Source organism: Helianthus annuus, chromosome 8, assembly GCF_002127325.2.
Source record: "Helianthus annuus cultivar XRQ/B chromosome 8, HanXRQr2.0-SUNRISE, whole genome shotgun sequence".
In the NCBI taxonomy this organism is placed as follows: domain Eukaryota; kingdom Viridiplantae; phylum Streptophyta; class Magnoliopsida; order Asterales; family Asteraceae; genus Helianthus; species Helianthus annuus.
In genome coordinates, this window is record NC_035440.2 from 118,413,173 (window position 1) to 118,425,773 (window position 12,601).

General features: G+C 33.1%; 1 protein-coding gene across 2 annotated transcripts; it reads right to left on the reverse strand.

Annotated features, from left to right (window-relative positions):
* Window positions 1-3,017: 3,017 nt before the first annotated feature.
* LOC110873819 (protein MICRORCHIDIA 7) lies at window positions 3,018-12,248 on the reverse strand. 2 transcript variants are annotated; one of them, XM_022122831.2, is made up of 20 exons: window positions 11,726-12,248; window positions 10,008-10,082; window positions 9,865-9,899; window positions 9,716-9,794; window positions 9,471-9,563; window positions 8,832-8,916; window positions 8,202-8,277; window positions 7,078-7,206; window positions 6,873-6,971; window positions 6,293-6,394; window positions 6,059-6,220; window positions 5,880-5,975; window positions 5,752-5,803; window positions 5,552-5,663; window positions 5,202-5,269; window positions 4,717-5,069; window positions 4,561-4,637; window positions 4,371-4,458; window positions 3,602-3,724; window positions 3,018-3,295 (listed from the first exon to the last, which is right to left on the reverse strand). In XM_022122831.2, the coding sequence occupies exons 1-20, from the start codon at window positions 12,096-12,098 to the stop codon at window positions 3,194-3,196; spliced, it is 2,379 nt and encodes a 792-aa protein (XP_021978523.1). In that variant the 5' UTR covers window positions 12,099-12,248; the 3' UTR covers window positions 3,018-3,193. The 2 variants fall into 2 exon arrangements, with proteins under 2 accessions (XP_021978523.1, XP_021978522.1); XM_022122830.2 differs by having other exon boundaries at window positions 4,717-5,072.
* Window positions 12,249-12,601: the final 353 nt, after the last annotated feature.

Sequence of the window (12,601 nt, forward strand, 5' to 3'; positions counted from 1 at the left end):
TGCTACGTGATCGTAATAATGAAGGTGTTAATCCGTCGGGATTACACCCTCTGATCATCACGTGTAGTAGGTGAAATGACGAGTCAAACTTTTACGAAATAAAAGTCAAAAATGCATAAAGATGCATTTTACGACGAAAGAGTTTTCGGGTACTAAAACTTAAAGTTTTGACACCAAATTAGTTTTATAACATTATTAGACATATTTTAACATGTCTAGCTCATCATTTCTAGTTAGCGCTTATTCCTTAGTCGAAAGTCGAGCGATTTGACTTCTGTTTTGACTTTCGAATCTAACCCGTTTTGTCAACCTTAGGATCCGACCAAGCTCATTTATATGACCATAGTAATATAAGGAATAAACCTCTGAGGTTATACCTTATGGTCATGTCATTTGATTAGTCAAATGACGAGTCAACTTTTGATACTTTTAAAAGATCAAAAATACCCTTTTTACGTAAATAGTTTTAACCCTATATGAGCAATATTTTTACATCTAAACTGATCATACAACTTTAATAAACATGTTTTGACATATTGGACTCATCATAGAACTCATTCGACCATCCGGACCCGTAATTACGCATATGACCCGGTAAAGTGGAGTAAACCATTTTAACAAGTCGTAACGGGTCAAAACACCTATAGACACTTTCCAAATCAGAATGTAAGGTATTATGAACCATATTACACGAGATCATTCATTCGTTTGGTTTATAAACCTCATTCTATATGTTCTTCCGTTTAAGCCACAATACACACTAACCTAATAATTATCTGAATTATTAAGAAACACTTGAATCACTTAAGCTTTTCTAGACACGATTAGGCAAGACATCTACACAAACCTGTGAGTACATAATTCTCCACTTTTTCCATTTTCAAATGTTTTTGGGTGATTCATATGTGCTAACCGTTTTCTCAAATAATATATATAAATAATATATATGGCATATGTGTTTACTAAGTGCTTTTTTGTGTATATAACTTATGAGACAAAACAAGAAACAAATGGGAAATCCTTGTAGGATCTTTCTATATTAATAGTTAAATTCTTAGAGGACACTTAAAGTACTATTTTAAATCCTTGATTGGATTTCTAAGAGTACTTTTCTACGTATGAAACAAAACAAAGAACAAGTAATTATGTGTAGAGTTGTGTAAGTGATTTAGATAACGAAACGACTGTAATACGATAAGAGCATGGTGGATATGCCGCTGATACTTCCTATATATAAGAGTTCTTATTGTATTACTAAGCGTAGCGTTATCCAAATCACTTGAGGATTTTATGTGTTGACGAAACAAAGTACAATTACCAAATCCTTGTAGAATCTTCCTATATTAATAGATAGATTCTTAGAGGATACTTAAAGTACCATTTTTAATCCTTGGTTGGATTTCTAAGAGTATTTTTCTTAGCATGAGACAAAACGATGAACGTATATTTATGTGTAGAATTGTGTAGTGTTATAATAAGGAATCTAGAGTGATTTAGATGACGAAACGAGTGTAATACGATAAAAGCATGGTGGATACGCTGATGGTACTTCCTATATATAAGTGCTCTTATTGTATTACTCATCGTAGCATTATCCAAATCACTTGATGATTCTATGATTAGGAAAGACAAGGTACAAACGCCAAATCCTTGTAGAATCTTCCTATATAAATAGTTAGATCTTTAAAGGATACTCAAGTACTATTATCAATCCTTGATTGGATTTCTAAGGGTACTTCCACAAATCCTTGGTCAAATTCTATGTTATGTGTTTATGTGTTGTGTTGTGTTACAACATAGAATCTAGAGTGATCTATGATAATGGGACAAGTGTAATACGATAAAGGTATGGTGGATACGTCACTGGTACTTCCTATATATAAGTGCTTTTATCATATTACTCTTCGCAACGTTATCCAAAATCACTTAATGATTCTGTGTTATAACGAGACAAAGTACAAAAGAAACAAAGAACAAAATACACTTTTCATTAACACAAAAATTACTTGGTATTAATCATATTATCATTTACAAAACATTTTTGTCATAAGTTTTATTATCAAAACAATGTATTGTAATACTAAACTTTTTGACATATATTGGCTACAAAAATCTATTTTCATTCGACAACTCGTGTAGTTGGAGAATGTATTGCAATACCAAACCTTTTGCCATAAATTTTGGCCAACAAAACCTATGTCACTCGCCAACTTTATTGTTGACCCTTTATTTTCACATATGTTTCAGGTATTGACATTTCAAATATGCTACACATAGGAATGCACTCGGGTCTTAGATTGCTTCTAAATCTAAAAACAATTACTTGTACTCTTTGTGTTGTAAAATAATATTTATAATATAATGAAACTTTAGTACCATATGTTGTGAGCAATTTGTAACGTGACTCCACGACGATTCCACCACGGGTTGTTTTTACGCGGTCAGGGTGTTACAACAACCCCCCCCCCCCCCCAAAAAAAAATTAAATAAATAAATAAATCCACCCCTTTTTTTTGTGTTAAAAAAAGCCTAATAAGAAAAAAGAAAATGACACTTGAGTGAAGTAACCGGATGCGCGGGTTACGAGTTTCTTGTTTTTTTTTTAAATCACATTTTTTATCGATTTTAACAAATAGAGGGACTTTAACGTGCAAAACTCAAGTTTAGTGACTTTTATAAGAAAAAACCTGAAGTATATTATTGGTTTTTTTGTGGTATTTGCACTAAAAATATCCAAAATATAATGATATACCATGTATATAAAAGGGGCGTGTAAGTAAAAGTAAAATAATTCAAGTCAAACCGAGCCAAGTCACACTTGACGCGGGTCGTCTTGTTTTCAAATTGAGACAACTCATCTTGGCCCGGTTTCAAACCAAGCCAATTCGAATAAGCTCCGAGCCACAAGCCTTTTGAACAGCCCAATAATGGTCAACCAAGATAAGCTTAGGTAGCTATTCCTTACTTGCCCTGGTGGTGAAATACATAAATAACATTCCACATTCAATAAAGTGGCAAAAGTATAAAAATTTGTTGAATTTTGATAGAATCAACCGTTAGTTAAGGTATATCTACATCCAGATAGAGCCTCTCTACTCTAAATCGAAAACATGAAACCTACACCGGAGATTAAACCTAACTATGTCGAAATAGTTATATTTACGATTATATAATCAAAAACAACTACAAATGTTCAAGACATGTATTTACTCCCGCTCCATTTGTGGCTTTTGATCTTCTCCAAATCTAACTGTTTCACTCGCTGAACTAATTCTTGGATGGCAGCGGTTGCCTCCTGCAAAAAAAAGCAAGATATTTCACAAACCGACCCACGTCGCAATCTATAACCAAAACCAGAAAGCGCAAACACGCGGGTTGGGTATCTGGTCAAAATAATCGGTGGGTATTTTTGTAACGGTTGGGAAACAACTTTCGTCGAAAAACTTTATTTTTATATACAATTTGTGTCAAAACATGAACCATTTGACCCGTTTTTTTTTATCTTTTTAAATTTTACCTGTTTGAACCTCAACTAAATTTCTAAAGTAATACATAAACGGGTCGACATAGCCACATCACCATCAACAGAAAAAAAACATACCTCCAACTTCTTTCTTAAAGCATCTTGCTCCATTTCTCGCATCTCTCTTTCTTCTGCAAAAGTGTCGATTGCAATTTCTTGCTCCTTGCTTAGATGCTCAGATTTTTCTTTTGCTTCTTCAATCTGATTAAAAACCACAATTATAATTAGTTTGAACTTTGAAGGAAACATTTACATGGTTAATGCAAACGGATGACCAGCCGTATAGTTTCAGAATGTCCAAAATACCCTTTCAATAGTGACTTAGTAACATCATCGTTGACAACACACAAATAAGTAGTTGTAACTTGAAAAGTAACCAAAACAAAAAATTGTGCATTAAGAAAGTCATTAACGTAATCCGATATTTGGGTGTTTGGCAAATTCTTGACTCATTAGTAAAATGACGAAAATAACCGGTTTTAGAAAAATAGGATCACCAATTATGTTAAAACAAGAGGTAGATAGGTAACTTTGTTTTTACTCGGACCATTAAAAAAGTCAACTTTTTAAGTACATGGATGGTCCCTGTGATTTGCACTTTGTAACGCATTTATTCCCCAGCCAACAAATCTAAAGGTTTTAGCATGTCCAAGATAGAGACTAAACGCGTTACAACGTGCAAACCACAGGGACCATCCATGTACTTTTGAAAAAAGTTGGGAACTAAATGCGTTACAAAGTGTAAACCACAGGGACCAGTTGTGTACTTTTGGAAAGCTATGGACCAAATCCAAAATTTTGGTAAACCACAGGAACCATCCGTGTACTTTACTCTTTTAAGAAATACCTGAGCTTCAAGGGCCTTGCGACGATTTCTTTCTCGTTCTAAATCACCAAGAAGTTCAGCTAAGATATCTTCATCCTTCCTTTCCAACCTAAGGAGGATAAGAACAAGAACAAACTTATAAATGAGACAAATAGATACTTGCAATCGATTTCACGATGTGCATATATAATAGAAAACGAAGATGGCATACTGTTCTTTTAATCGGCGGTTCTCTTCCACCAATTGATATAAATCAGGCGTACCTCCATTTCCAACAACACTCTGAAACTGCCAATCAAAAGAAATATTTTATTGAACACGCCATGTACCCTCTAGATAGAATGAAAATATGAAATGACAAACTTACCCTTGGCTGAGTGTGTGTGACGATTTGCATAGATTTTCCGTAAGGGGAATAATCTTGCCCAGCTTCAGAATTTGCAGGATGTTGAGTATAACGTGCTGAATGAGAAAAACCTTTTGGGGTAAACTCTTTATGAGAACTGTCATCATCATGAATATTTTCATTCAACAGTGTAAACTTTGGGGTACTTGGACCTTCCCCGTACATCCCTCGAAGATTATTTCCATTTTCCCCGAAACCGTTACCAGATCCTAGTTTCTGATGTTTATTTGCAGAAGATTTGTATGAAAAAGAAGAAACCGGCGGTTTTGATGCAGCTTTCTTCTTTTTAGAAGAAGTCTCATACATATAGTCATCTTCTAGAATAACAAAAAAACATACAAAAACCGAGAAACTGAATTAGTCCGAACTGTCTATTAACCCCCCCCCCCCCCCCCCACAAAAAAAAAGAAAGAAACCCTTCAAAACGAAAAAAAACTATCGTGTACCTTTATCCTCTACCATGCTGCTCTTACTGAATCTTGGAGCATATCCAATTTTATGGCAGTAAGTACGCCTGTATAAAGAAGTGATTATGTTTTGTTGAATATTTTAAACCATTCACTAATAACCTATATTTTTTAATAGACTGATTTAAGAGGTTTTATGTGTTAAAACTACACGTTGGGTAAGACACTTAACCCATTTAACCAATTTCCTGTTTAATCTTATCTTTTTTGTTCTGCCCGTTTGGCCTGGTGGTGATAAACACAACCCAAATCGACAATTCATAATACACGGTTCAAATTATCCACCTCACAGGCCTTACAGATGTGCGTAATCAATATATAGAGCATACCAATATGTCTTCTGCATCTGAATAAGACGTGTTTCAAGTCTTGAAAGAACAATGGTGCGCTCGAATCCTTGTTTATCATGAGCTGGTTCTACAAAATTAGCCTCCAACACACCTAATCCACAACAAAAAAAAAAACAAAAAATTTAATAAAACCATTTTGTGGTAACATGTATTCACATAAAGTCTCCAAATTAACTGACCTATTACTCCACGACCGTCACTTCCTGTACTATTCCAGAGTCTCCAAAATGGCTGTAAAATAAGAAGCATTGTAAGATACTTTTTTTATATTTGTTGTTGAAAATTTTGTTTGTAAAAGCATTCAAACCTTAATGAGTCGATTTTTATGATAAACATTGTATCCTTGAACGTCAATATGAGCTTTAGCATCTTTGACGAACCCCATGGTAACAACTGCAACTATCTGTTTATTATAACACCAGAAACTGATTATATAAAATAAAATAATTCGTAAGCAACAAACTTATTAAACAAAATAAGCATTACACTTGAATCCTTGGAAACTTTATCAGCACCAGGCTGAGGACGATATGTGATCTCCGTTGTCATCATCATATCATTTACTATATTGTGATGTTGAATATCTTTTCCACGAAGAATCATCCGGAATCCAGGAGGAATTCTTAGATAGAGAATAGATGCGTAAGACTGAAAAAGAAAGTATAGCATATGCATGATTAATTCCATGGGATATAATTATTAGCAACTAGGAAGGCTTACTCTAAGTGAATGTCGATATGTTAGAAAGTGTCTAGAGTTTGGGTACTTATTAGCCATTTGTATATTCTTCTCATCTCGATTAACGCCTCTTATTTGAATATCCTGCAAGAATGCATTAAGTACTATTAATAAAATAAAGAAGAGTCAAATGCCATTTTCGACCCTGAGATTTGGCCAGTTTTGCGACGTTCGTCCAAAGGTTTGTTTTTCCGCATCTAGATCCAAAATGTTTGAAATATGTGCCCTTCTTATCCAACTCGTTAACTCCATCCACTTTTCTCTATTAAGTCAGGGGCATTTCCGTCTTTTTTGTTAAAGGGCAATTCGATCTTTTCCACTTTTTGTAAAAAGACCAGATACCCCTGAAAAAAACTGAATTGCCCTTTAAGTTAACAAAAAAGACGGAAATACCCCTGACTTAACGGAAGAAAATGGATGGAGTTAACGAGCCGGATGAAAATGGCAAGATTTCAAACCTTTTGGATCCAGATGTAGAAAAACAAACCTTTGGACAAAAGTCGCAAAACTGACCAAACCTCAGGGACGAAAATGGCATTTTACTCAATAAAGAAAGACTAACTTCTTCATCAGCATCAAAATCAAGTTCCAGTTGTCCTTGATCATCTTCCCATAGATTATAAATGATTATGCGTGTGCCCTGGCCCCTCATATGATCAAACTACAAACGAAAAGGTACAAAAAATTGATAAGAAATAAGATATCGGTAATGTATTGATTACCTAAAGAAAAAATCACAGAAAAGAAAAGAAAAGAATACGTTTTACCTGTTTCAGGAGGTCTGCTTCACTTGAAAACGGAGACCATTGAACCACGGCCTCAGCATTCATGTTCCAGTCGCCGGGTGATGACCGTATGATTTTCTTCCATTCCCCGCCATCTTTTACGTAATCAAGCTTTTCAATGGCAATCAACAAAAATAAGATGAGCCATTTTTATGAAGTGAATGAAATATGTCCCACAGTTGTTGAATGACCAAGAAGATTAAGCAATTGAACTGTTATAAGGGAAAATGATAATGGATTATATGTAGTAATTTGAACTCCGGAATCAGATAAGAACTTTCATTATTAAAGGTTACATCCAATTTCTGATACTTATTTTTAGTTGCAAGAGTTCATTACAGATAGTCCTTGTGGTTTATTGAAAGTAACACCTTTGAGTACTAACTTTTTTTGTAACAGGTTCAGGTTCTTCTATGGTTTCGATTTTGTAACACCTTTGAGTAGTAACGCTAACTACCGTTAAAATTTTCTGTTAAATCAGTGTAAAATGACTAAAATACCCTTGTATAATTTTCGGTTAGTACTCAAAAGGTGTTACTTTCGATAAACCACAAGGACTATCTATGTAATTAACTCTAAAATTATATAAAAACTCATTATATTTGTAAAAGAATATTATAAATTATGCTACAAAAAAATATTTAGTAATTATATTCCTAAAAAAGCATCTATTATGAGGGAAAACCCTGTAGTAGGGACAATGTTAGTTTTTATTATTTTTTTATATAACTAATTTCAAAAAGAGAGATGATAAATATAAAACTCATGCATATTATCTCAAATATAATATACACACATTTTTTTAATCTTTTATTATATTCAAAACTAAAAATTTTTATCACGATTCTTTGTTTAGTTTAGTTAAATATTATATGGTATAATATTATTATCTGTTTTGTTTAGTTAATATTATATTATTATATAAATATTATGTTATATGTTATGTGTTATGATATGTTATATTATATTATATTATATATTATTTCTTTGTTTAGCAAGAACTAATATATCAATTTAATTCAGCAATTTATAGTCTGTATTTGATTCAGCAAAAAAAAACATTAAAATCAACAAACTTGAGCATAGCAACTAGTTAACATAAGTACCATGGGAACTACTATATCTTCCTTTCCAGTGCTTCGTAGAAATGTGTAGGACAAGAGTCCAATGCTCTGTGTAGACCTGCAAGACAAATGAAAACTGTTAGCGGTTTATCTTTCCGTCTATTTCTTTTTTTTTTTTTTTCTAAATTAGACTTACCCGCACACGCAGTTACAAAATTTAATCGAAAGAAAACACATTACTAAAAAGACAGCATTGGATTATGAAGAACTTCATGAAGGAAACGTAGTAGGTGGCAAGATGAGTGGGGTATGCTATAATATATTTCTATTTAAGTTAACGCATTAGCTATGATTACAAAAAAAAATATTATAACAATAATCATATAACTCTTTTCAAAAGCTGATTTAAAGGGCTATATGCATTAAAAATGATTTTTGGGCTACTTTTAACCATTCAACTCAACTGACCGGTTGGTTACCTTTCAGAAACTTTTGTATTTAACCCATTTGAACTATAAACACAATTTGAATCGAACTACGCATAAGTAAATAGACCAACATTGCCACCTTTAAGAATATGTATCTAGAGTGTTAATGCGTGACTATAACTTGGAACTGGTGATATTTTTAGAGTATTAATATATTCAGTTTAAATATAAAAAAACTACCAACCTTTTTCCATCTTTCGCAGAGCATCGTGAAAAAACAATAACGTCAGCCCCAAGCCTCATGGAACTTGTCTTGAAACCATTACCATCTGTTAAGAAATAAATAACAAAAATGAGCACAACAATGTATAACTTTCTTGAATCCAAGTATATACTTCCTATAAACATAAACGCGCTTCTTTCAATCAAGCTATGCAGTTATAGCGGTCCAAAATCGAATAGCGGTCAAGGTCCGCTATATGATATATAGGTTATAGCGGTGGTATAGGGTGATATAGCGGTAATTTTTATACCATGCATAATTTATGTATTTTTATATATATATAAATATATCTTTGAAAAATATTAATAGTAATATCAAAATTCATAGTAATATCATTCCATTATCAAAAACCTGTTGCAAATCAAATACTAATAGTAACTTTGAAGTACTTAATTTAAGAATTATCACAATCAAATGCCGTTACTGCTATAACCGCCATAGACCACCGCTATAGCACCGCTATAGAGGTATTTAGCGCCGCTAATAGTGGAAACGCTATAGGCCACCGCTATTTGGACCGCTACACACCCTGAGGTCCGCTAACCGCTATAGCACCGCTATTGACTGCTTAGCAATCAAGTTTACAAGAACTTTACTTACATTGTCCAATAGTGTCTGCAACCTTGCTTTTCAAAGAATACCCGAGAGACATACATTGTCGCATCTTATCTGGGTCCATCCCGCCACCATTATCTATCGTAAATAGTGGCAAGAACAATTAACAGCAAAGAAATCATGTCAGCGATCAGCCCTGCCCAAAATGTTACCCAACCTGCCCGTATTACCACCCATTGGCTTAAAAGCAAAAACATCCTATTACTATAATAATTAATTATGATACGCACCTTCAATTAACAACATTCTATTTCCATCCTTCTTGTTTCTGAGCATATCAATGTTAACATACGTAGCCCCGTTACAAAACTGAAAAAGAATAACATACATAATAAACACATATACAAAATAAATAACGACAGAAAAATAATTCGAGTACCTCATCTAGTGAATTGTCCAAAAGTTCTGCAAAGGCTACACGAGCAAAGACACACAGCAATCAATGAGTCTACAAAACATGCATGTAAAAAAATACACGAAATAACCAACTTAAAGACTTGTAAATGGATCAAGAATCATTACCACCAAGAACCCATTTATGGCTAGTTGCATTCGAATGTAGAAACCTAGGATGAACCCTTACGTGATCCATGCCACCTGTCATAGGAAAGAGGATGAAACTTTGTTACTAGTTCAGTTAACAGTTACCACCTATATGTTCAACATTTAGAGCAAGAAAACCACAATGTGGTACAGAAATCGAGAAAAAATATACGGAAATTGACATAAAAATCAAAGGTGTACAGCAAAGCATCTTAGCATCCGTACTATTCTTCTTATCCCCATACCTTTAATCTTTAAGCTTTAACCTTTTCCTTATGTCTTGTTAAACACATTGATGGGAAACTTGACAAAAACTCAATCAGTAACCAAAATCAATAACATGGTCATAAAATATTCACTTCTAACATCATTAAACTCCACTAATTACATAATATTCACTAGAAACTTAAAAAAAAATAAAAAAATAAAAAAAAAAAAACACTCAAAATCAAATAAAGTTCCGCTAAAATCTCAATTAGGTAAACAAAATCAATAACATGACCATCAAACATTCACTTCCACCATTAAGTTCGATTAATTATAATTAATTATCACAAAATCCCCAAATATTCACTAGAAACTTGACAAAAACTCAAATCAAATAAAGTGCAGCTAAAATCAAAATCAGGTACATGAAATCAAACATACACTTCTAACATTATTAATTCTACTAATTACGATTAATTATTACAAAATCCCCAAACATTTACTAGAAATTTGACAAAAACTCAAATTAAAATAAAGTACAGCTAAAATTTCAATCAGGTAAACAAAATTAATAACATGATCATCAAACAATCACTTATACCACTAAGAAAACTCTACTAATCACAATTAATTATCACAAAATCCCCAAATATTCACTAGAAACTTGACAAAAACTCAAAATCAAAAAGAAGTTCAGCTACAATCAAAATCAGGTACACAATATCATCAAACATTCACTTCTAACATCAAAAAATTCTACTAATAACAATTACTTCCTACAAAATCCCCAAATATTCATTGGAAACTTGAAAAAATAAACTCAAAATTAAAAAAAAAAAAATCAGCTAAAATCTCAATCAGGTAAACAATATCAATAACATAATCATCAAACATTCACTTCTAACATCATCAAATTCTACTAATCATAACTAATTGCTACAAAATCCCCAAATATTCACTAGAAACTTCACAAAAACTCAAAATCATATAACATAATCATCAAGCATTCATTAATTTCTACTAGTTATAAATAACTGCTAAAAAAATCCCCAAATATTCACCAGAAACTTTACAAAAACTCAAAATCAAATAAACTTCAGCTAAAATCTCAATCAGGTAAACAAATTCAATAACATCATATCATTAAACTCTACTAATCACAATTAATTATTACAAAATCCCCAAATGCTCACTAGAAACTTAACAAGACCTCAAAATCAAACAAAATTAACCTAAAATCTCAACCACGTAACCAAAATCAATAACCTAATCATCAAACATTCAAACATCCACTTCTAACATCAACAAACTCTACTAATTACCACAAAACCCCCAAATATCAGTAACATAATCATCAAACTCCACTAATTACAATTAATTACTACAAAATCCCCTAATATTCACTAGAAACTTAACAAAGACTCAAAATCAAATAAAATTAATCAAAAATCTCAATCGAGGTAACCAAAATCAGCTACATTATCACTCACCAGACGCTGTATCCCAATCACCATCCGAAACCTCATCAAAATCACCAGCCTTCCAAAAATTCCTACAGCTCGGAGCCACAGCTTCATTGGCGACACGTGGCACTGGCGCCGCCTCCTTCGGCGGCAACGGATCGAGAAAACCGGCCGGCAAAACGACGTCGTCTCCGGATTTCTTCCTATTCTCATTGTTCGAAACCCTAGCTTTCTTGCTATTGCTAAATCGGTTGGCGGAAGTGGATGAATCGTTGTCGGAGCTGTCGAGATCGATCACCGGAGTGCTTGAAACGGAATTTCGTTTGGAAGATTCGCTGTTGTTGTTGTTGTTGATTAGTGGTGGTTCTGTGATTTCTTGCTTAACACGAAATTGTTCCATTAGGGAATATTAAAACAGCCGATGAGGATTGGAGTGTGGTTGGAGTGACGGAAACCTGGAATCTCGGCGACTCCGTCGACTGTGATTTGGAAGAGATTCTCTCCCCCTAAACCTCCTTGTGTTTTTATTTTCTGTAATTTAATTTTAGGTTGACTAAATTTTTGTCTTTTCAGTCCAAGAATAAACTTTTTCTACTCAGGGATGACAAAAATACTCAGTCCGACGGGTATACCTAAAATAAATTAAACGGGTATTGGGTCGGGTATGAGATTCGTTTTAAAAAATTTTGCGGGCATGGATCGGGTACGGGGTTAAGTGATACCCGAAACCACATACTCGGTTATCCGAACTATATACCTGAATTTTTTAATTTATATTTTTATTTTTCATTAACCTTGTTCTATTAGTGATTTATTTTAGTATGTTTATAATGTGAAAAAATAAATTTTCTTTTCGTATGTATATATTTCATAATAATATTTATATTTTGTATGTTGTGAAGT

Bases quoted from the DNA above. Each gene is read 5' to 3' on its own strand.
- LOC110873819 (XM_022122830.2), bottom strand. From the start codon at position 12,098: ATGGAACAATTTCGTGTTAAGCAAGAAATCACAGAACCACCACTAATC. The intron at 9,795-9,864 runs GTACTCGAATTA...ATTCTTTTTCAG, and splicing joins TGGACAATTCACTAGATGAG to TTTTGTAACGGGGCTACGTA. The intron at 8,278-8,831 runs GTTGGTAGTTTT...TTTGTCTTGCAG, and splicing joins TCTGCGAAAGATGGAAAAAG to GTCTACACAGAGCATTGGAC.